The sequence below is a fragment of the Octodon degus genome, unplaced genomic scaffold (genome assembly GCF_000260255.1).
Source record: "Octodon degus isolate 3935 unplaced genomic scaffold, OctDeg1.0 scaffold00187, whole genome shotgun sequence".
Classification (NCBI taxonomy): Eukaryota; Metazoa; Chordata; class Mammalia; order Rodentia; family Octodontidae; genus Octodon; species Octodon degus.
This window is the reverse complement of record NW_004524763.1, coordinates 1,198,942-1,223,013: the sequence shown is the minus strand read 5'-3', so window position 1 is coordinate 1,223,013 and position 24,072 is coordinate 1,198,942. Positions and strand designations below refer to the sequence as shown.

Here is a 24,072-nt window from a genome sequence, read left to right as displayed (position 1 = left end):
CTAATTCTCTGCTTAAAAGTCCGTATTCCATAACTGATAAGATTAGATATATAGAATGTTGCCATATGCTTTTGACAATCTTGATGCTTCAACGCTGCTGAACACAATGTAACATCGATTTTCTTTGTTCTTGTTACAAAGTTCCATATTTATTTATAGTTGTCAACATTATATTTACCTAGGTAATTCATATTTTAATATATAGGAGTTTTTTGCTTTAAACCAAAATACTTTTTACTTTGAGTTTAGGTACTAAATAGAACATTCTATTCCATATTCTAGGAATTTTGTAGCTGTTTATAATTTTCCTGTATTCAGTCACAAGTAAGAAATAAATAAGACCCTCATGTCTTCATATGAATTAGAAAGCTAATTAAATATTTGTGCAACATGGCAGCATGACAGGCTTGGCAACTTTGAGAGGAAGAATGAGTGGATTTGCATTTGTGCCCCACCCTAAGCCTGCAGCAAATGTTTGGTAACTTCAAAAGAAACATTCCCCCAAAATTGGAGAACTTTGTAGAAGAAACTGTTCGTGGCATTTCTTTTTTGAAAACTAAAATTTCTGATGAGGTCTAAAATTGTTTACTTATAAGGTTAATAAAAAGTGGAAAGATTGTTCATGTCTTTTAAGCTTCCTTTGTTGGCCTCTTAGTCACAGAGAACTATGCTTTGGAGACACCTTTATTTCCCGTTATTTATAAGCACAAATACGAAGGGCTGAAATTTCTGTTCACCTGCTGCATGAGAGAAATTACTAGTATACCAACTGGGAGGTTCTTGAAAACTGGTTAACTAGTTTCTCTATATTCCAAACCTTTTTTACCTTTGTCTTCTGTTTTCACTGATTGGAGAGAGCTGTTAATTTGGCTGGAGCATTTTTATTTTCAGGATGAGAGCCAAATATCAAGCTGCTTGTGGTACTTACACATATGTCCATAGTCATTCAGATTAATGGTATTTTGATGAGATTGTTGGAGAAACTATTTTTATATTCTCCCAGGGGAGAATATAAAATATTCTCACTATAAGGTGACAATATTTTTATATTGTCACCCTATACTTCCACAATATTTAATTGAATTAATGAACAAATAAGTGATATTACCCTTCATTGGGTTGAATTCTTTTACCTTCATTATGCTGTGGTTCTATAAACTTGGCTTTTGCTTTGTATCATCCCTATCGTTTATCTCACTATGAATTTGTACTTCGTGTAAGCAGTTTCATCTATTCTAACCAGTGCCTTTACAGTTGAAAACAGCATCACTTTTTGAAACAGAAGCATTGAGGGGTTGGTTGTAAAAGCAGCCAAATAGCATCTAACTTAGGAATAATTATAATTATTTGCTTTCCATAAAGGAGAGTCAGCAGTTTAAAAAAAAAAAATTAAGATGAATTAAAATTTGGGAACACGAACTTCAGTATTTGGACATCATGAAAAACAAGCAGGACAAAAATAAGTGCTAGATACCTAATGCTTTGTTTTGTGCTTCGTAACCTTTCTGAAGTCATGGCAGCGCTCACCTCTTTGCCATGGGCCCACCCCTGCCAGCTGACAGGCTCTGTCTGCCTAGAGGTCCAAGGGAACCAGTAATGCAGAGTCCTGACAGCCCAATTGAGAAATCGCATCCCACATTAGATACATTTTATGAACATTTGCCTGGTATTATAACAATTCAATTCTATTATTTCTTTGTTTAAGAAAGTAAAAGTGGGCTAGGGATATAGTTCAGTAGTACAGTGCCGGCCTGGCAAGCGTGACGCCCTGAGTTTGATTCCTGATACTAAAAATAAATAAAATTGACAGTATTGAGTAATTTTGTAAGTATGTTATATAAAGTGCCTCAATATTAAATTAATTTTCATAATCTGGAGTAGTTTTATAATCCAGAAAATCAAGTATTTAGGCAAAGGGGGCTCATAAAATGTATAAGTAGCTGTTATATAAGAAAGAAAAAGAGAGGGACCAGGGAAATAGCTCAGTAGACTAAGCACTCGCCTGGCAAATGCAAGGGCCTGAGTTCAATCCCTGGTTCCAAAAAAAAAAAAAAAAAACGAAAGAAAGGAAGGGAAGGAACAAAGGGAAGGTAGGAAGACAAAAGGAAAGAAGATACGTGAAAAGAATATTAATATGTTTGGACTTTGGATGGCAAAGTCATTTATTTTGGAAACAAAGCAAGTAGCTGTTCGAAATTAATCATAAATTGCTAAACAAATCAAATTCAAGCATCAGTGGAATCTTCTTAGGTATCTCATTCTTTCTATGCTGACTCTACCTGAAATTCCCTTCCAATTCAAGGTCATACTCTTTCTTGGATTAATCTAGCAAACTTTTGAGTAATATCTCTATCTTCAATAACGTCATTACTTCTGAAATCAGTAAGGCTCCTAGAAAACACAGCTGATCATTTCAGTCTTTTACTAGAAGTGCTCCTATGAATACTGGTTCTAAAGTAAAATCCAAATTCCCATTAACATAAGTTTTAAGAACTGTTCTGATGTTTCCTGGCTTCATTTCTTTTTACCTAGCTCATTTGAAAAAAATAAAAATAAAAGAAATAGTCCTCTGCTGATGTTTCCTCCCACTGCCTGAGTAGCCACTCACCCATGCCCACTGTCATCTTTGCTTTGGAAGCTTTTTCTGGCTCCTGACTCTAAGTGAACGTACATACCTCTGTGGCTCACGTCCATCTGATGAGATTACAGTGCATTGCCAACATGTGTCATATTCCCATTTGAGAAGTTTGCAATAGATTTTAAAGTTTCTTTGAAGGCAGAGGCTTTCCCTCTCATATGTCTGTTTTTCAGAGCCTGGCACATTTCCTGGAATGTGTGGGTATTAATATTTGTTAATGGATTAGATGAATAGTGGTTGATGGATGATGACTCCTCTTCTGTGCTGTCAGTTTGCCCTGACTTGACTACAAACTGACCTATTTCCCATCAGTTCCTGTGGTTCTACTCCATGGGTGCCTATCTTTTCCCTTCCACCTTTTCTTTCCTCTCAGAATTTTGACGTTTCTTAAAATCTAGTTTAGATGTTCCCTTTTCTATTCAGTTCTTAGTCACATATGCCTTCTTACACAGTTAGCTTTATTCCATTCCTTGTATTCTTGTTGTATTTTGATACTGATATGTTACTGAGTTATGTATGGCTTGTTCCTAGCTATCCCTCCAGAGTCTTATGTGCTCATGGGACATAAGACATTCTTTTCAGAATTGGCTGGACTTTGGTCATTGGTTGCAACCCTATGGCATTCATGCTGCTCTGAAAGGGTCATCAGTACCGATCTAAGGCTTGTGATCCTGGGATTAATGGTGTATGGTATAAAATTGCTTCTCCTGAGAGGAATTAGCATAGTGCTTGTGCCCAATGGAGACCCTATGCTGGGTGTGGGTGGTAGCGGTCAGTAGGCCTGTGGCTTCAGTAGGGGGTAGAGGGAGAGAGGCCGCTGCCTGCCAGCAGGCCATGGGCTGTGTCTTCTCCGCCATCTCCTTCTGTCCTGAATCACCTCCTTGGGCCACCCACTGCGGACTGAGACCTCCACAGATTGTGACCTTTGTTCTCTTAACACGTGGTGTCAGGCATTTTGTCTGTGAGAAAAATAAATGGAACACAACATATTTGCTGAAGGATTTTATTTGTTTAATTTTGCAGCTCTTTGATGAAGTTTTTTTTTTTAATTCCAGAGTCTTATTAAAATGCTACTGACACGAGTATAGGATATGCAATACAGTGCAATTGCATTTACCTAACTATTTAATAATGAGTTATAATTTTAAAATACAAAAGTATAAAGCAAAACTAATACAAAAATTCCAAAATCCTGATAGTACTTGGCAGAAAAGATGGGATTTTCACAAATTCCTCAAGACAGCATACATGAATCTTTTTTTTTTTTTTTTTTTGCAGAATCAGGGGTTGAACTCAGGCCCTTGTGCTTGCCAGGCAAGTGCTTATTCTACTGAGCCATCTCCTTGGCCCACATGGATCTTTATCTAGAAACGAGTATGAGATTTTAGCACTCCTAGAACCTGGCCAAATTCGGTGAAATAATTGTTAACTTTCACCTAGAATTACTTTTTATTTATATTTTCCTTTTTACATTTTCTTATGTATTTGGTACAGGGTCCCACAATGCAGCTCAGACTCGTAGTGATCCTCCTCCTTTCAGCCTCCCTAGCACTGGGATCACAGGCGCCCTGACAAGGTGGCTCAGTGTGCCTGGGAGCGGGGCCGGCATGGCATGTGGTGCTGGAGATTGCATGCAGTTCCTGTTTTTGCCCAAGCAGGTGCTTAGCCTGCTGAGCTATCTCTCTGGCCTAATTGCTAAATTTTAAGAGCAGCCTCCTGCAAATGCTGTATTTGGTTTGCATATCCCACATAGGTCAGAATGACCATGTGTTTTATTTTGTTTTCTTATTTTTTTATTAATTTTATTGAGAGACAAATAATAATGACACATATTTGTTCAAGTTGTCATGTATCAGGGTTTATTGATAATGCTTCTCTCAGTTCCGGCTCCACTATAATCTTTAAAGTATTCTTTAAATGATTCTTGAATTAGTACTTTGTATACTTTATGTGTTGAGACATTTAGTAATTATCAGTTATATATATTGAGTACGTGATGTAATATCTCCACTACTTGTTCTCTCTTCTTTATGTTCTGTTTTTCATTCTGGTGGACTTATTTGATTCACTTCTGATACATCAATTACTGGTTATATTGTTTCTTCCATTTGGTGATTTTATATTCTTTGGAGAAAATTTCTTCCTGATCCCTCAAAAGTTCATCTGACTCATGTTTCTTTTCATTGTTTTTATTAGGTATCTTAACTTTTAAATCTTCTAAGCTATTACCTTCCACATTTATGATTTTTATTGTGTTGTTACAGTTAATTGTCTAGTATTATGTCCTTTATAGTGCTCGTGAAGTTAGGTTTGTCTTGTGTTCCTAAAACAAGTTAGTGTAGTAGGTCTTAGGTAGACTTTTCGAACTATCTTGCATCTGATTGAATGCGCTGAGTAGAATGTCCATAAGCCTGTGTATGTGTGGGATAGGAAGCTGTAGCACACAGCGCTGGCTTGCTCCGAGCACAACATGCTCTGGGGCAGCTAGGCCGGTCTGTAGCCAGTGTCTGCTCACAGGTTCTGACTGGTGCTTCCCTGTTTTGTCACTCGGGAAAACAATGTAGTTTCCCCGTGCATCTGTTTCCTCTCATAAAGTTTGTATGACACTTATGGGAGGGGGTGATGGGAGATTAAAAGGATAAAACTTTCTAGAAAATTACTAAAATCTGGCACTAGTTTAATAAGCAATCTATTTTGATTAATCAGTTTAACTTACTATACTTATATATATTAAGTATATTTTATATATACTTAGTATATTTTATTAGTTCTATAATTAATACAATAAATATTTGGTGGAAGTTCTATTCTCCCTAGCAATCTAAAAGCAAAAGCCTAAAAGGGATAAAAAATGAAATTATTCTAATTATATGTATAACTGTATAAATATATAAAAGTGGATTGGAGAGAAACAGTTTTGCTTACCATGAGGGATTGTAGCTCAGTTTATCGCTTCTACCTTCGTTTTCCTGGGGAAGTAGTATGGACTGTCTTTGGTTTCTTGTATTTCCTTTCACTTCTAATATGAAATAAGGGAAAATGAGTTTTTAATTCTGTCCAGTGAGTAAGGTACATGTTCTTCTCGCTCACTAACTAGATCAGTTTTCTCTCTAGGTGAAAGAAAAACTGGTCTAATTTTTTTTAGTGAAGGAGGTACACAATAGAAATTAAAGACTTCTGTAGGTTATCTATAAAGAAAAAGAATTCTAGTAGAACTCTGATTATTGCTAGTTAATATTTATGTTGTGTAGAAAAAAAAGTGTGTTGGGGGGCTGCTTAAGCAGAGCACAGCGGCCAGGGTTTGATCCACCTGCGGGGCGCACTGAGGATATGATTGAGACTGGGCGTGGTGGCGCGCACCTGTAATCCCAGCACTTGGGAGGCTGAAAACAGGAGAATCATGCATTGGGTCTACTTAGTGAGACCCTGTAGACCCTGTCCTAAATACAGAAAAAAAATATATATATATATTTCTGTTGTGTAGACAATCTCATTATCATCCATTAAAGAAAATCAACTTATCTTTGTGCATAGGAAGATAAAATTTACATGTTTTTTGAACACTTTACTTTGTTCAACTCATTATAGAAAAATCCTAAATACAAAGAAGAAGGAAGATGACAGATGTACTTTCCTAGCAGTAAGTTGTCTGTTTTCCACTGGGGTAAGAGTACAGAGAGGAGATAATGTTTAAAGCAGTGTCTTACCACAGTGTCTCAGGAACATCAGCCCTTGAGGTTAATTCACCAGCAGTTGTTCACTGCGCTGGTCAGCAGAGCACTCAGCAGGGACAGGTTGTGCATGGCAGGCTCCTCTCAGTCTGTTCAGCGGGGACCTGGGAGTGGGATGGAGTTGTTCTGGTCTCCGTATCATCCTGAGGGAAGGTCCCCAGGAACACCAAGACCACAGAGGCACCTCCTTGCTTTCTTCATCTTTTTCCCCTTTTGTTTTTCCCCTGTACCCCTCAGCGAAATTCTCATAATTTAGATTTGGCTTCTCATTTAAATATATGTACTCTATAGTGCATGCATAAAATGAATATTGTACATATATGTTAGTATTACATAATTATATAATAGTTATAAAAAGTTATATGCATATGAAATGCACATGTAATTTTGATAATTTTCCTTATCCTAGAAGGTATTATCTGTGTTCTCCCTTGAGTTCTTGGCTGTAATCTCCATATATACTTTAGAAATTCTTGGCTGTAATCTCCATGTGTACTTTAGAAACTGAGAACTAAGGTGGAAAAAGAGATGAGAGAGGCAGCTATTATAGTAAATTAAAAGTTGTGAACTTGAGAACACTGTGGCTTAGATCTAACGTGCCCACCAGAAGTCTCATGGTCGGAGCTAGCTGTTTGGCACTCCCTGGGGCTGCATGTGAAGGAGTGTGTTCTTGGCACATGTTCCTCCCCCTCACGGCTCCCTGAGCTCCCCAAGGTAAGCAGCTGCTTCCCCTTAGTCCCTTCTGTCACAGTTTCTGCCTCAGAGCCGGAACCCAGTGGAACTGAGAACCAAAATAAAACCCTCCTCTTTTTAAGTTTCAGGTGTCCAGTATTCTGTTTTTGTGATCAGAAAGCTGGTTAATACAAGAATAGAATGAAGATGAATTAGCAGGACTTGATTATTAATAAGATGTGTGACGTAAAAGGAAGGAGTCAGATGGGAAGCCTCAGTGTGCGGTATCAGCTGGATGCCATTCACTGAAACAGGGCAAGTGGCAAGAAGAGACAGGACCAGACTGGGCGATGTTCAGTTATGTATCAAAGTAAATCCACATGAAGGGACCTGCTAATGATTTCAATGGATAGCCTGGTGTTTTTAGAAAAATTAGAGATAGGTAAAGACTTTAGAATGACTGGTACATTTGTAAGAGTGTAGAATGGCAGCTTATGGAATAGTTTCTGTGGCTTCACATAATATATAATTTTTAATAATTGGTTACTAGTGTTTAAAAATAGTTGATATTATATGAAAACATTGTGTTAAAATTCATTGAGAAAGGGGGTGAAAGCTATGGCAAAAGTAGGTTAGCACTGTGGTAAGACAGTTGGCTATGTTTGGTGTGAGCTGTCCCTCAGCTGGCCTGTCCCCCCATCGGCACAGCCCTTGCATGGACCCTGAACATTTCCACTGTGTCTCTGCTCTGACATACCTTTTTTACAGTCCCTAGAAGTTCTAGGAAACCAGAGCATAGGACTAATTGACATGGATCGTGGAGATGGTGCAGAAGGAATGAAGAAGGCGTGACCGCAATACAGAATGCTGATAAGTGAAATGTGCACAGAGGGCTTTCAAGGAAGGTTAGAGGAGTCACTGAAAGGTAGAGGGGAAAGTCATGGGACTGTAGCGTTACAGGAGCCAGATGAAAGTGAGGTCTAATGGAAGATGGAGACGAAGCAGGGGATAGAAGTGCAGGTACAAACTAGATGAAAAGATAAGCTCTCATGCTTATAGTTTTAAAAGGGCATTAATGATCTGATTTGTTGTCCCTTTAAAAATTCTGCAAGTCTCCTTTACATCCAGAGTGGTAAAGGGCTGTAAGTGTTGTCTGAGCGGATGCTGGAGTTTTTGGTGTACATGCCCGTATGTTTAATTTTTGGTGTTGACCGAGTTTGTTAGAGTGTTTGTGTGTGCAGTGAGGATCTGGTGTGCGCGGAAGAAGTGCTCTGGACGTTGCTGGGCAGTGCTAGGCACGTTCTTCTCTCTAGCTGTCTGTCAGGATTATTGCCAGCTATAGTGCATGGGAGAATCTGACAGGTGTCTTATTTTGAGGACTGTAATGATGTTGTGATCTTTTTTTTATTATATATAATCTGTTTATATGTAGATTTTGATTACTTATTTTACCTCCACATCTTGAGAAATAGCTTTCTCCATTTTGCTTTTTTTTTCTTTTTGCAATGTTCTATCCAACTGAGAATAATTAATTTTATTTGATGAAGCCATTAATGTTTTCTGAATCAGTTCTCAAAATTAAGCCAAATTTGTGTTTCTAGACTCTATTTCTGGAGTGTAACTTAAAGCCTTCTGTGCAGGACCCTAAACTAAAATTAAAAACTAAACTTTATGTTGACCATTTCTTCCAGTTAACCATCTGATCTGTTCTGAGTTGATTTTTTATAATTCTTAAGCTAGTTTAATTCTCAGTTTCAGTAGTTCTTTTATAGATTTCTATTAGTGAAACTTAAAACCCAAAACTGCAAAAATGTTTTAATATAATGTTTATGGCATTATTATAATGCTAGGTTTATTTCAGATCAGAGCAGAATTACACTATGTTTTATGATTTATTACCTCCTATAGGACATATGGGCTCCTTGAGTTCTAAGTTCTACTCCATCCGTGCAGATATCTCCCTCCTTTCTTTTCACTCTCTGAGGGGGAATAAAAGGGAACAGGCAAAAGCAACGGCTCATCTCCTGACAACTGCTCTCTGTAAATAGTGCAGGCCTTTGAACCTGTCCGAGACACCTGGTGTCATTCAGCGTCCGTGCAACAGAGAGGCGAGCTAGTTGATGGGCTCAGGAAGAGTCTCAGACTCTGCTGTTCTATAGAACATTTTCTGCCAGTAGAGATGCTTCTGACTTAGTAGCAATGCAATTTGCTGTCACTATGTGGAGATCTATTTTTCATCAATAGATTGCTCATGATTCATTCTTCCTTATTTTGAATGTTCTTTGGAACTTAACTATTGCTTTTCTCCCATGGTTTTTGGTTATTCTTTAATAACAGAGTACTTATTCACAATGCCATCAGTAGTTTCTTTTATTAAAATGACATTTTGGTGGATCTCATTATTCACAGTATATTCAATTCCTGCTGACAGGGTTTCAGAAGTATTACTGGAAATTACATATTTCTTTTGCCCCAATTTACTTTATTCTCCTAGGAGGCTTCACTCATTGCATGTTGACTTGATTTACCTATCAGTGTTGAGAATTTCATGAAGAACTTTGTTTTGTTATTAATTATATTTTGCCAGGCTAAGTTGTTACTGCTAAATGGAAGATTATTTCAAAACCTTACTTAAATCTTGCTGTGGGAGGACTTTCTAATTTTAATATATGTAATTTCCTAATTTCATTTCATCTGACCACGGCAAATCACAGGCATCTTTCTGTGACCACTGAGCTATTGAATCTTAGGAACTTACAGAGTATTACTGAACTTTCAGGGACAATATAATGAAAACCAGTTGTGCTTTAGAAAGAAAAAAACAAATGTCTTCTAAGACCAGAATTTTTCTGTTGTCCTCTGATTAATGCCTAATAAATGGAAAAATTAAAACCAGAATTTTTACATATTTTATGGATTATCTTCTCACCTGATCCTGTCCTATTGCACCCATAAATTATGTCTTCAGAGTCAGAAAATGAAAAGAATAATGTATCATTTTATAGCTACAGTAAATTTTTATTTCTAAAAGTTAGGATGCAAGACCAAAAGCTATAAAACAGCAAACCTGTCACATTGTGGATACAAATATGAGAAGTGTGATTCCTAAGTCCACTGACACTTTTTATGTAGTTATTACTTATATCCAATCTTTTGTATATTGATCCTTTTTTTTTTTTTTTTTGTATTTAGTGCAGGGTCTGCAGTGTCTCACTACACAGATTGGACTAGTAGTGATTCTCCTGTTTTTAGCTTTCCAGGTGCTGAGATTACAGGCGTGCGCTACCATGCCCAGTCTCAAGTGCCATCTCAGTGCATCCCAGGGGCGGGGCCAGCAAGGCACACCGAGGATTGAACCTACATCTGCTTAAGCAGGTGCTTTGATCCGCTGAGCTATTTGGCCAGCCCCCTATTTCTTGAAGGATGTGAAGTTATTGAAGTTATTGAGAGAGTCAGGAGTAAAGCTAGGATGGTATTTTCTTGTTTGTGAAACTTACAAGAACTTCATAGATTAAAGGCTATGGAAATGAGAATAATTGTCTATGTAGAGGTACAGTACTTGTATACACTATGTAGAGAAAGTGTTGTGAGCTTTTAGTTGAGGGAAAGGTGTGTATTCTAAACAATGTCTGTATTTTTATGAAAGTTAGGAATTTTCTTTATTGAAGAATGATTAGATCTAATTAGGACTGTTGGTATAACCGTGGTTATCATCCTATCAAAGATAAATTGCTGGAAAGCAGCTCTTTGGCCAAAGTGGTTTTGATGTGCTCTTGTGATAAGTTGCTTGAAAGTAGTTGTTTCCTCTTATTGAAACAGCAAAAGCAGTGTAGCCTGATAAGAACCTATTTCATATCCTTCAAGAAATAGGATCATTACACAAAAGATTGGATTTAAGTAATAACCATATACAAAGTGTCAGCAGACTTAGGAATTACAATTCTAATGTTTTGTATCCATAATAAAAAATCAGGGCACGTCAAATATCTTTTGTACTCTATTATGTTCTGAACAAAGCTGGCCTTCACTTTTAAAGTACTGACACTAACTACACCTTTGTTGATCTTGGTGAATTTTGTAGAAAAATCAACATAAAATTGAAAGTAGGAACAGCTTAATAAAGACAGAATAAGGGTTTTTGTTTGAAGTTCAGGTGATACTCACCTTAAACTAGATTGGATTTTAAACAGCCATTATCAAAACAAAGCTAATGAGGGCTGGGCCAGGGAGATGGCTCAGTAGAATAAGCACTTGCCTGGCAAGCAAAAGGGCCTGAGTTCAATCCCCGGTTCCGGGGGGGAAGCTAATGAGGGCTGGTGAGTATCTCAGTGGACTAGGTGCCTACTTAAGCAAGTGCAGGGACCTGGGTTGGATTCCCGGCACCACAGACTGCCCCGGCCTTGCCCCCGGGCATGCTGAGCTGGCCACGTACACTGGACATGGTGGTACATGCCTGTAATCCCAGCGCTGAGGAGGCTGAGACAGGAGGATCACACGAATTTAAGCAGCGTAGTGAGACCCGGTACCAAATATATATTTAAAAAAAGCCAAACTAACAATGAAATATGTTAAATCCCTTAATTATATTATGGACTATATTGTCCATGCATATACTTCTTTGTCTTTTCAAACTGGGATTTTAATGTCATAATTACAAGGTTGAATATGTAATTAAATTTTAGCGTACACAGAGTGCACAAATCATAAATGTGAGTTGAGAAGTTTTACAAAGTGCAACCACCAGTGTCAGTGCTCCTGTTGTAAGGTGGAGTAAGCTGCAGCGCAGAAACCCTGCTGCCACCCAGGGCGTCCTGGGGAGCTGCTGCCTGCCCGCAGTGTCCTCCGTTGCAGCATGATGGAGTTACAGAAAGTTAAAATCATACAAACCATACTGCTTCAAACCCAAATTGTCTCAACTCTGTTATGTTTATGGAATTCCACTCCATTCTTGCATTTAACACTACTTTTTCTTTCTCCATTATGTGGCAATTCATTCTACTATTAATACACATTAGGTTCTTTCTCTTTGCAATTGTTATTAATAATGACATTTTTTGTAATGATTTAAGCATAGCTATGCATTTTTGGTGATGAGTGCAGATACTGACTTCTCGCTTATGCATAGTGTTACCTTATGTGCCCCAGAAAAGGGGGACAATGTAAGAAGAACTGAGTTCTTTGAGTTTCACATATCAATTCCCCATAACAAATATACTTAGTATTGCTGCAAACATGAAAAACAGTTCTAGAAATAAAGGCTTGCAAAGACAATTAGTTTTGCTATGTAGTTGACAGAATCCACTATCAAATAATAAAATTATAATAAAGCCTTACTCATTAAATTCTTCAGACAAGTGAATAAAACTGTCCCTCTTTTCCAAGTCATTAAAAGAATTCTGTGTAGCAGTGGGTGACAGTAAGCCAAAGTAGAGCAGCTATGCTCTTACCAGAAGTCTAAGATTTTGAAATTATATTATTGATATAGGGAAAAGAAACTCCCAGCCTGCCAGATATCTGATGCGAAATCATATTCTCTACAACTGAAGAATGAATTCTAGGAACAGTGGAGGTTAAGAACAAAATATATTTATATGGGGAAAGAGAGTTTCTGTCCCAGAGAGGCACAGAAAGGGACCTACGTAGGTTGCCAAAGAACCAGCCTTTCCTAGAGATTTTGTAGAGCAAATCATGGCATGAGGCAGGTCCAAGGCGGAAACATGGGAAATCACAAGGTGGCATGAGGTGGGACAGAACTATGGTCAAAATAGTTGACCATAGTTGAGTAAAATTGCAGATATAATCACTCAGGTAAAATGAATTAAATCCGGATCAAATGAGGAAACAAGTCATGTAGCAAGTGGACATGAATACAGATCAGGGGCTTTACTTGAATTGGGTTGGGTTATTGTCTCTTCCTGGCTTTTTCATGGTGATTAATACCTATTTAGAATGTCAACCCCTAATGTCCATCCCTAGGGAGTATGTGGCTGTATTTGTTTCATTTTTTTTGTCTTGAGGTCTGGCCCACAGTAGAACTGCCTGTCTCTTGCACAGTTGCAAGGTATGTTTTTTCCCATCCTGATTCCTTGTAGGGCCTAGCCCTGTCTGACTGCCTATAATCTCCTATCTCACTCAGCTGCCTACAGCATTATCCTAACTCCTTCTTGGTCTTGTATTGTTAGTTGTAGATTCATAGTGTTATGTGCTTTTCTGTATATTTTATAGGTGATTCGATTTGAAATTAATGTGTATTATAGTATTATGGAAACTAGATCCTTTAAATACTTAGTGATTTGTGAGGGCTTTAAGTTTGTTGGTTTATTTAGTGTTTTGTTTCTTCTTTAAAAATTCTTTTCTATCTCATTCCATTTTCTTCTGCTCAGTGCCTCCACACTTACATTTCTACATGTTTTAAAGCAGTTTGCTATTAAGGCTTCATGTCTGGGGAAGAATTAGTGAGAATGCCATCCTCTTGCTGCAGTTTCATTAAAAGCATGAAAATTTATTCCCTCCCCATTCCTTTGTCCCCCCTCAATTCTGGAAAGAAAGTGGTAACCACTTCCAATTCTCTGTGGGAAGTGTAGATCCTGCATACAGCAGCTTTAGCAAATCTATTTTTTGTTGTAGTTGTTGTTTCTAACGACATCTCTCTATTTTTCACTTGGGAAACACCCTCCCTCACTACTTTCACCTTCTACACAGGAGTGTTCTGCTGAGCTGATCAGAGGGAGAGAGGCTGATAAGGTTTTTCTGGTAAGGTAGCCAAATAATGTGCTAACTTGTATTCCCTGTTGCCACACTTAATTAGGGATTTAGTGAATGAATGCCTCTGTGGGATTTAGGTTTATGGTAACTGAACTGTTACAAAGTTTCATTCACACAAGTACTGGAGAAGTAGAAGTTTTCTGTTTGTCAGTTATAAGTTTGTACATTTTGTATAATGTGGCCTGGAAGGTAGTGGGCACTCAGTTGTCATCTCCAGCCACCTTAAATATTAAATAATAATGTTTTATGTATTGAGCCATCTTTTAACTTCCATTATATGTACACAAAACAAATCTGTGGTTTTCATTATAAAAAAATATTTGTGCCAGTCTTAATGAGCAGTTCTTTGATCAACTCTTCCCACTATAGTTTATATTCTTTGTGTATGTTGATTATTGGAGACTTTAATTTAGAAGAGAAAAATGTGCCTCTTAGGCATTAACTTTCATGGTCACTGTAATGAAGCTGGACGTAATTGCATATTTATATGTCATATTAAATCAATAACTTTCTAATATTATTAAGCATTTCCCTTGTTCTCTTACACCAGCGTCATTTTGTTAATCTTAATCAGAGTCTGACGTGTGTTACTTCTAAATGGCATCAGATGTGGTGTCTCTCTTCAGCTCTCTGTGGTTTCCTGTTTTTTTTCATACATAGAAAAAAGCCTTTTGAGGCATTAAGCCTCATATTTTTCTTCTTATAATGGTGCATTGGACTAATTCTTTTAGATGTGCAGTATCTTTTTGTAAGCCTGTCTCATCCTTCACTAGGCCAGTTCCTGTAGTCTCCTCCTCTGGGACTCTTCGGTTATGCTGGGCATCCAGCAGGGAGGACTCCCTGATAAGTTCCCTTTCTGCATTTTTTTAGCACTGCAAATCTTCACTCTGGCCCTAGAGTATTCTTTAAGAACAGAGATGATGTCTTTGCCTGTGTTTCCATCCCTCTCTTTCCTCAGAGTGTGTGCATAGCAATTGATGGATAGTAGGTTCCAGAACTGTCTCAGAGGAGGCTCCCTGCAGCATGTGTGTCACTGGGGACCCGTGAGAACTTGCCTGTCAGCCCCGACCCCCAGTGTCTTGGGTTGGCCACGAGCAGAGTCTGGGTCAGCCCTGCAGATGATGCGGATGGATGCTAAAGTGGACAGCTACTGCGCTAGATACCCAGTCACGAATGTGAAATTAGAAACTTAGTGATAGCTTCTCATTGGGAGGAGTGTTATACAGTGAGGCCAGGCAAAATTTTGTCAATTCTGCTTGTCTTTTATTTCTTAAGAGACAATAATAAAGAAAAACTTAAGATTTAAGCATTTGTTGTATTTTTATTAATATTGTATAATAACTCTTATACTATATTCTTTTGGAAACTGCCATTTACATTTTTAAAATGTGAATGGTTTCAGGCATTTGGCTTTTAAGAGGAGGAGGGTGTTACTAATTTTCATGAGGGACAGGAAGATGGGAAAATGCTTAATGGCAAAGTACCTGCCTGGTAAGCATAAGGTCCAGTTTGATTGCCAATAGAAAAAAGAATAGAAAAGAAGACAAGAATAGGTGGAGGAGAAGAAAGGGAAGGAATTAGTCAGTTTGGTTGGGAGAACTAACTGGCTAATATTCTGTGTGCATCTAAACTTTTTGAACATGTAAATGCATTAAGTAATTAAAATTTTTGGTTATATGATATGTAATAAGAATGAATTAGTGAATAGATGTTGGATAAATAAAATCCCATGAGATAGCAATTGTAATTACTTTTTTAAAAGCAATATTTCTCACTGCATTGAAATGAAGTTACATACATTTTTCATCTCCTCGGAAACTTTAGGAAGGTGACAGATGAGTCTTTATGACTTTCCACTCTATAGTTACTAAAATCATACATGGACATACTGCTTCTGTGCAGTGAACAAAGATCCCTGTTACTCTACAGATCCATCCTCTTGTAGCTATTTTAAGAAAACAGAAAAGGAGCATTTACTATTAAACCATAGCTAAATAACCTCGCATGCAGAAATGAAGATGTCATGATGCACAGGACTTTGACCCTAATACTTCTTTTGAATATGTTTGTAAAGATATCTTGACAAGGAAGGTCTTTTGTTTCTTTTACCTTTCTTAGTAAAGGGGACATAGCAAAGTTAACATTACCTGTGATCTGAATCATGAACAATATTCTCAGATATTTCTTTTACTGTAAATGCAATGATACTAATTTTATGACTTAACTGTGCTATTTCAATGGAAGATATCTGTTGCATGATACTGATTCAGTAATTTTGTTTTTCCCTTCCGCAGAACGATTGTGCCATGGAAAGTATTCAGACAGTGCCTCCATGAAGTCCATCAGATTAGCTCTGGCCTAGAAGCGATGGCCTTAAAATCTACAATTGATTTAACTTTCAACGATTACATTTCAGTATTTGAATTTGATATTTTTACCAGGCTATTTCAGGTAAGCTTTATACTTGCTTAATCTATCATTCCTTTCTCGCTGTCACTCTCCCTTCTTTCCTCCCACATTTCCTCCTCGTGTGTGTGTGTGTGTGTGTGTGTGTGTGTGTGTGTCCATCTCCACACACATAGTGGAAAAATCGAGTTTGTGTTCTTGGTAGTTCATGAGTTTATTCCTGTAAAGGTTTGCTTGTAAAGGTTAGGTCATTCCTCTTACGTGTAGACTGAATCATGGGATATTGGAATATCAGCTCCTGTGTCCAAGAGGTTGACTGTTTGTGTTGGGGACACTCATGCAAAAGACTTGTTGTAAGCTCGCTACTTAGATTCTCACTTGGTTTTGGCAACACCAACCTAATAAAATGCAACATTTACAAGTGAGCATTTGCCAGAGTTGTATCCCAGTTCCTCTTTGATTATGGCATTCCTTTGATTAGAAGGGAAATAGTAAAGTTAGAAATAGTGGACTCTTCTGCACGGAAGTATCCTGTGTACTGTTTTACACATTGCTTTGTTCATTCAATTCTGGGTAATGAACGTTTTTTTCCATGTCAACAGATACTCATCATTAACATAATTTTTCAGGTATCACATCCTATATAACATTCATTAAAGTTGTATGTCAGTATAAATTTAGCAGCACTTGTCTTGTAACATTTACATTTTTTCCCTGCTTTTTCCGTACCATAAGCAATCCTGAGATGGGCATTGTTATCTGGATTTTTGTCTTTTAATTAATTCCCCATCGTTGTTTTATGTAGATATTCAAAATTGGATAGTATTATATGGAGATACTGCTATTTTGTTCTTTTGCATATCTTCATGGGACTACTCTAAACATGAATACTTAAATTTTGGGTTTTGAGTTTGGTTTTGCCATTAAAATGCATATTATGTATTGGATTCAATTCAAATAGAAAATAAAAGAATCCCACTTAAAAGTTTTATAATTTAATAACATAAGTTATATAGTGATGTAAACTGATCAAGTACCATGCTTATTTGTATTCTGAAATGATTATTTTAATGTGCACTACAATTTATTCTTTTTTTTTTTCTTTCTTCTTTTCTTCAGTACTGGGGATCGAACTCAAGATCTTGTGCTTGCCAGGCAGGCACTTATGCAGCTGAGCTATATCCAGCCCCAAAACTCCATGTCAAAGGCATGATTATTTTGCTTTTTTTTTTTTTTTTTTTTTTTTTTGGTAGCAAGGATCGAAGTCAGGACCTTGAGTTTGCCAAGCAAGTGCTTATGTAACTGAGCTATGTACAATTTATTCTGATTAAAACTTACAACAAATTTTTAGTATATAGGGCCCAAGGAGATGGCTCAGTAGAATAAGCATTTCCCTGGCAAGCGCAAGGGTCTAAGTTCAATCCTCGGCTCCGCAAAAAAGAAAGAATAACACTGGTTTTGTTTTACATGTTATATGAATTTTACATCTCTAATACATGATTCTGCTTGTGATATTAGCCAGCAAGGATAGGGTGACTGATTTATGTTTTAAAAAAGGAAAATAAAGTTGAACATTTTATTTGGATTAGCTTCTGATTTACTGAAGAGCTTTTTAATAGATGATAAAAGAACTTCTGTCAGCAACATGTGTAGGATACATTTTACTTTATTACAATTTTAAAATCATATTATACATTATATGTAGGATCATTAGCTGGTTAAATAATAGCAGAAAGTGTGCTGTAGCTTGTTTTACATTTATACTAGTTTCATGTGGATTCTGTTGGAGCGCATACATTGTCAGTGTGTGTGTACATGGTTTTCTGTTAGTGGGGACTGAGCCCAGGACTTCTGCTCTGATCTCATGCTTGCTTGCTTGTTCTCTCTGTGTCTCTGTCTCTGTGTCTCTATCTGTCTCTGTGTCTCTCTGTCTCTGTCTCTCTCTCTCTTTCCCCCCTTTTTCTGCTCTCCTCCCCCTCCTTCCCCTCCCCTGATCCCTTTAGCCAGCCCTTCCTCCCTCCCCCTCCTTCCTTCTCTCCCTTCCTGGATACCTTGATTTCTTGCTTTCTTGATTCCGTTCTTCCTTCCTAATTTTGAAACGGTCTCACTAAATTGCTCAGACTGAGCTTGAATTTATTATCCTCCTACCTCAGCCTTTCCTGCATGATTGAACTACAGATGTGTGCCACCATGCCTGGCTTGTTTCCTTTAAGGATTCCAAGGTGCATTGTTGTTGTTTATTGCTCTTCTTCCCTGGTGTTCTAAAGCAGACTTTCTATGGAGGCCAGTGTGGCCTGCATTTGTGGTCCTGTGGCTCCCCTCCCAATTGCAGAGGTGATGGGTGAAGGGTATACACCACTGCACCTAGCTTCTGATACATACTTTTGAAAACAGTGCTGTTACTGAGTACTGATTGTTTTATAGTGGAAGCTCTCCTTTCTTTAAAAAGTTTCAATACTTTTTCAGAATAAACACGTCCATTGTTTAACATGATACAGGAAATAGAAATAAGAGCTTTGCTTCTTTACCTTTAGAATTAAAAAAGCAGAAGCAATTTTCACACATTAAACCTAACTGCTCATTTTAGAAAGTACTTTTTCTGTGTGTGGAACTTGGATGGCTTTAGTATGGGTATTAAATGCTAGAATGCTCTCAAGTATTATATTAAAGTATAGGGACAACTTAATTTTGGTTAATTCTTACCCAAACTGCAGCTTAATTTGTGTACATATTTTCTTATAAACTCTTTCACTTTAAAATAACACAAGGAACTTTAATACTCTAAAGTTTGTATACCTTATTTATGCTTGCTAGAACAGAAAAGGATCTTTGTAAACAGAGCTACTGTAAAAAAATAAATAATAAAGACAGAATACTAACTGTGCCAAATGCCTAATCTCTTTAAAACACACAATTGTGGAAGAAGCTGAAAAATTCTTGGAGATTTTTGATTGTCTTGGGTTCCTGTAATCAAATGCTTTTGAAAAATCTTCTGTTTTTACATGATCCAATATTTTCTTAAAATTATTGTACTTGTTACATCCTTCAGTGTCCACGATCTGCACAGAATATAAACTGTGTTAATACTGTAACTGCATGGACATAGTTGGCTAGAGTGTGGTGCTGGTGGTTGGGGCTCCGAATTAACTGGGGTAGGGGATTAGACAGCGTGGGGTCTGCAAATGGGTAAAGTACACTTGGGATTTAGGGTCTAAGGCAGACAGTAGTGTAGGGGCTTGAAGAATGGGTCAGAGAGGGTAGGATGAGGTGAGAATTGAGCAGGGAAGGAAAGCAGCGGCTTCGTTTTCGTTCCCTTTACCCTTACAGCTAGGTAGACATTGAACAAATACTGGAGAGTATTTACAAGGGTCTTGGTGAGTTGTGTATTACCTTCATCATGTGCTCTTCCTCCTGCTTTTATCCGTGTCTTTCTTCTCTAGGTGGTGAATTTTATGATGAGCAGGTTCTTTTCTTTTACTTTCCCCACTATTAGGGAAGACTAGGCCATTGAGAGATGGGGCACTACATTTGAGGGGTACCAGGATAGGGAAGGAGTGTTTGGGGAAGTATCCTAGTTATTATGAAATATAGATCTTTACTAGAAAAAAGGGACAAGTAAAGAACACAGTCATCAGTAGTAGGGAAGCTATTCTTAATAAAGAATATCTGGGCAGGCTACTTTTAAGCCTCTTCTAACGTGGGCCAGTAATTGGCTCTTGAAAATAGTGACATTTGGCATAATGGAGGGACTAATTAATTCATTTCATTAATTTCTGTAGTTTAAAAATTTTCAAGTGATTTCCCACTTGCGTTTATGAAAAAGTTTCCTTTAATCAATGAATTATTCTCCAAAACACTTTATTTTGCCTTCTATAAATGATTAGCTTGTAAGGTGTTTTAAATGGAAAACACACACACACATAACACTTCACTTGTGCTGTTTTGAGTGGGTTGCATTTAATGAATAAGCACCACACAGACTCATCCGATTACATAAATATTTTTGTAATTAAAAGCTGGCTCTATGAATTATGATACTAAGAAATGGTTGCTAAGTACTGTAGCAGTTGGCTCTAAATCTCCAATGTCATTCTTTTCTCTTGTATTTTAAACTGTGCATCGACACTATGAAATTTAGCATTTTGAAAAGCAGTTCTTCCATTAATATGTGTCGACTTTAGTACAAGTATCCCCAGTATTTGTTTGATATTGGATCTGTCCTTATCCTTTGTAGGTGAGGAAGCATAACAATAAACAATATCTGGAAAAACAGCTATGTCTTAGTTGTTTTTTACATATGTGCATTTCTCCAACTATGTTTTGTGTAAGTTATTAGTCATACCTTAAGAGAAAATTAGAACTATGATTTTTGTGAGGTTCAAATAGAACCTCTCATATTTGTATTCTCAGGGGCTCCTTTAAAACCAATTAGATATTTTAGTGTGATGAGGAAATACCTTAAAGATTTTTCTGGTTGTGTCAGAAAAGGCTAAATGACTCCTTATTATCAAATCTTTCTTTCCCTTGTTGTTCTCATCTCACGGGAAATAATACTTGAAGAATCCTGCCTTGTAAATTTGAAGCTTGATTTACAGTAATAAAGAACAAGTCTCAAGACAAACAAAAGCAGAAGCCCGATCAGTAATCAAGCCTCTGATAGCCTTTTCAGCAGTTTAACTTGGCCACATAAATCACCTGTTTTTTTTCTTTCATGGAGAAGATTTAAGAATCTGGCACATTAGAAGTAGTATGCTGCCAATTCCTAGGAGTAAGTGCAGCCCCAGCCTGAAAAACAATTGCAGATGATTCACTCACACCCTCAAGCAAAGTTGTCTGTCGCTGACTGCCTTTCTCTCTTGCCATAGTAGCTGGAGTGACAACTAATCAGTCTGAGGGAGATTGGCATGTTGATACAAGCTAGGTATTTTGTGAAATTTTTTATATAGCTCACTTTTAAGCCCTAAACCTTTCCTAATTTTGTAATTGTTTAAACCTAAACCAAGAGAAAGAGCAGGAGCGTGTCACCTTGGAGGAAACATGAAGTCACTGTGCAACAGTAGTGTATGTGATGCCCTCGTTCAGCCCCACGGATGAGCGAGACAGACGTGCTCCTTGCCTCTAGGCAGCGGAGGTACAGTGTTTGCCAGAACGCTTTCTGTGGGATATTTTCTCATTCTACAAATGACACACCTGAGGGCATCTTAGTGGACAGAACAGACACCTAGCAGATGGGGAATGCGACAAGAGGTAGTTGCTTTACATGTTATGCCAGCCTTCCTCATTGAGGAAGGGATATTGGAGAAAGGAATCACATGGCATTTGGAAGGGGAAAATGTAGAAAACAGAATCAACAAATACGAAGACTGTGGTGGTCATCGGGCTTGGTTTCAGGCCTGTGACAAGGGAGCTCATGTGTCAGGGAAAGAGGGGACCGTGGAAGTGGGACGGAAGGTTGAGCCAGAAAGTCACTGAGATTAAACCGTGTTAGGCCCTTTGGAGTAGCATGAAGTTATTTACAAGGACTTTGATTCTTATTTAAAATTAGAAAGTTTTGAAGAAAGGGAATATGGTTTATGTTTCAAAATGATCACAAAGGCTTTATGAAGAACAGACTATTTGGGGCTGGGGAGATAGCCCAGAGAGCTACGCACCTGCCTAGCAAGCGCAGAGACCCAGGTTTGATCCCTAGTACCACATGCCATGCTGGCCCAGCTCTGGGTGTGCTGAGCCAGCCACTGAGGCCGGGCATTGAGGTGCGCATCTGTAATCCCTGCACTGGAGAGGCTGAAACTGAAGGATCACTGCAAGTACAGGCTGTGTAGTGAAACCCCGTGCCAAATACATACATACATACATACATACATACATACTTTTAAAGGATAAACTACATAGAAATTATGAGGTTTTCCTTATTCTATTCCTTAAGAAATCTTTTTTCTGCCTAATCATGCTTCTCCAAAAAAATAAATAAACTGTTGCATTATTTGCTATTAACAAAGGTTAATCCAAGCCACATAAGTACATGCTAATTTTAAAAATGTCTAGTAGAATTTCATTAAGGGTAGGCAATAATACATTGGTGTGTAATGAGTGGTTCATATAATCTAGATAATCTCTCTGTTTATTTTCAGCCATGGGGCTCTATTCTGCGGAATTGGAATTTCTTAGCTGTGACGCATCCTGGGTACATGGCATTTCTCACTTATGATGAGGTTAAGGCGCGCCTGCAGAAATACAGCACGAAACCCGGGAGGTAAGGCATTACAGGCGGGGGCCACGGAGGATTGAAGAGGCTGATGGTTCCTATCTGGGTAAATCAGTATCTTACTGGTGTGGTATGGGTGAGCAGGCTAGTAACGGAGCTGTGACCTTTCATTTGTGCATTCTGGGCCAGAGAGATAGATCAGTGGCACAGTGCCTGCCTGGCAAGCTCAAGGTCTTAAGTTCAATTTCTGGTACCCAAAAAGTTTTAATTAAAAATTTTTTTTAAATTGATGCATTTTGCTTGAAACTTAGTGTTTGTAAATTGAAAGGAGTTGTGCTGCTGTGTAATGTGATAAGCTTAAATTCATTAATCCTTGGAATTCTGCTTTCCACATTAGAGGAGGGTATGAACATATGTTGATTATTTTATAATTCCTGTGTTTTTGTGCAATTTCATATATGTATATTTAAATACTTGAATATTGTGCTAAAGAGAAAAAAATCATTTTCCTTACATTATTGTAGGATATTTTCAAGACTTTTATATAGACTATATGATAACTAGAAATAAGTATATTTCAATACATTTAAATTCAAACTCGTACATGATAAATATATACAAAAGCATAAATATAAACCCATTGTTACTATCCAGATCAACTTCATGCCCCTGAAAACAACTGCTCTAACACCTCAAACTTGAGAGATTCAAAAAATGTTTCATTTTGCAAGTGATGTAATAGATCACAACAAAACTTGAGGGTAGTTAGCCCTTTGGATTTGACCAAGAAATCACACCTAATAGATGACAAATGTAAGACCAGAAAACCTTTCTCTTCCCTGGATAGCTGCATTTTCTAGCGTGTCCCTTCTAGAAATCGAAGTAGTACCCTTTTGCGCAGTGGCATCTGTATTATGGTGGACAGTGTCCTGCATATAGGAGCAGAGACAGGAGAGAGTTGTGCTCAGAGCTGGCTTTTTTTGGGAGGAGCATGTTGTCTCACTGTGCCTTGGTGATTTTCATGTGGGGATGGTTTCATTTTGAGAAGGAAGTTTTTGTTCAAGCCCACCTTTTGTTTTTAGGATCTTTTTTATTTGATCTGTAGTAGATTTTGTGTTTATCTTCTCATACTCTTCTGAGATTGAAACCAATAGTTTTGGTTTTTCTATCTCAGTGAAAATTTCATGTGTTTAAAGAATTAATATAGTGTTTAAAGGGAAGCTAATTTTAAAAATGTCTAGTAGCTGTTGAAGTTTCTGTTTAGATTAAAGAGAGTTTTGTATGTTGACAGGGATTTAGATGATTGCTGTGTGTTGCTCAAGGATTTCTTATGATTAGGCTTTTGATTAAAAAAGAAGTGTGTAGTTGTAGTAACTACGTGCAAAGTGTCATGTGAAAACTTAAAATACGTTTAATAAAACTTTGTGATCAAAAAATCAAATAATTTCTTAAATCTTTGCTTTGCAAAGTAAAATACTTGGATCTATTCCAAGGACACTTCCTCTCAACTACTGTGATGAAATAAAATTTGAGGGCTGGGAGCAGGGCTCATTCCTCTTTATATGAATAAACATGGAATTACTTTTAAAATATTAACTGTGCAATTTGTATTTTCTTATATTTTACAGAATAATTTTTTAAGAAAATTTTTTTCT

General features: G+C 37.5%; 1 protein-coding gene across 6 annotated transcripts in view; it reads left to right on the top strand.

Annotated features, from left to right (window-relative positions):
- The window catches only part of Cblb (Cbl proto-oncogene B), a 218,102-nt gene that overhangs the window by 114,423 nt on the left and 79,607 nt on the right, over positions 1 to 24,072 (top strand). For all 6 annotated transcript variants that reach the window (XM_023704090.1, XM_023704093.1, XM_023704091.1 and 3 more), the window contains exons 5-6: positions 16,101 to 16,257; positions 22,344 to 22,465. In XM_023704090.1, coding sequence (XP_023559858.1) covers positions 16,101 to 16,257; positions 22,344 to 22,465 — 279 coding nt within the window. The remainder of the gene's footprint in view (positions 1 to 16,100; positions 16,258 to 22,343; positions 22,466 to 24,072) is intronic.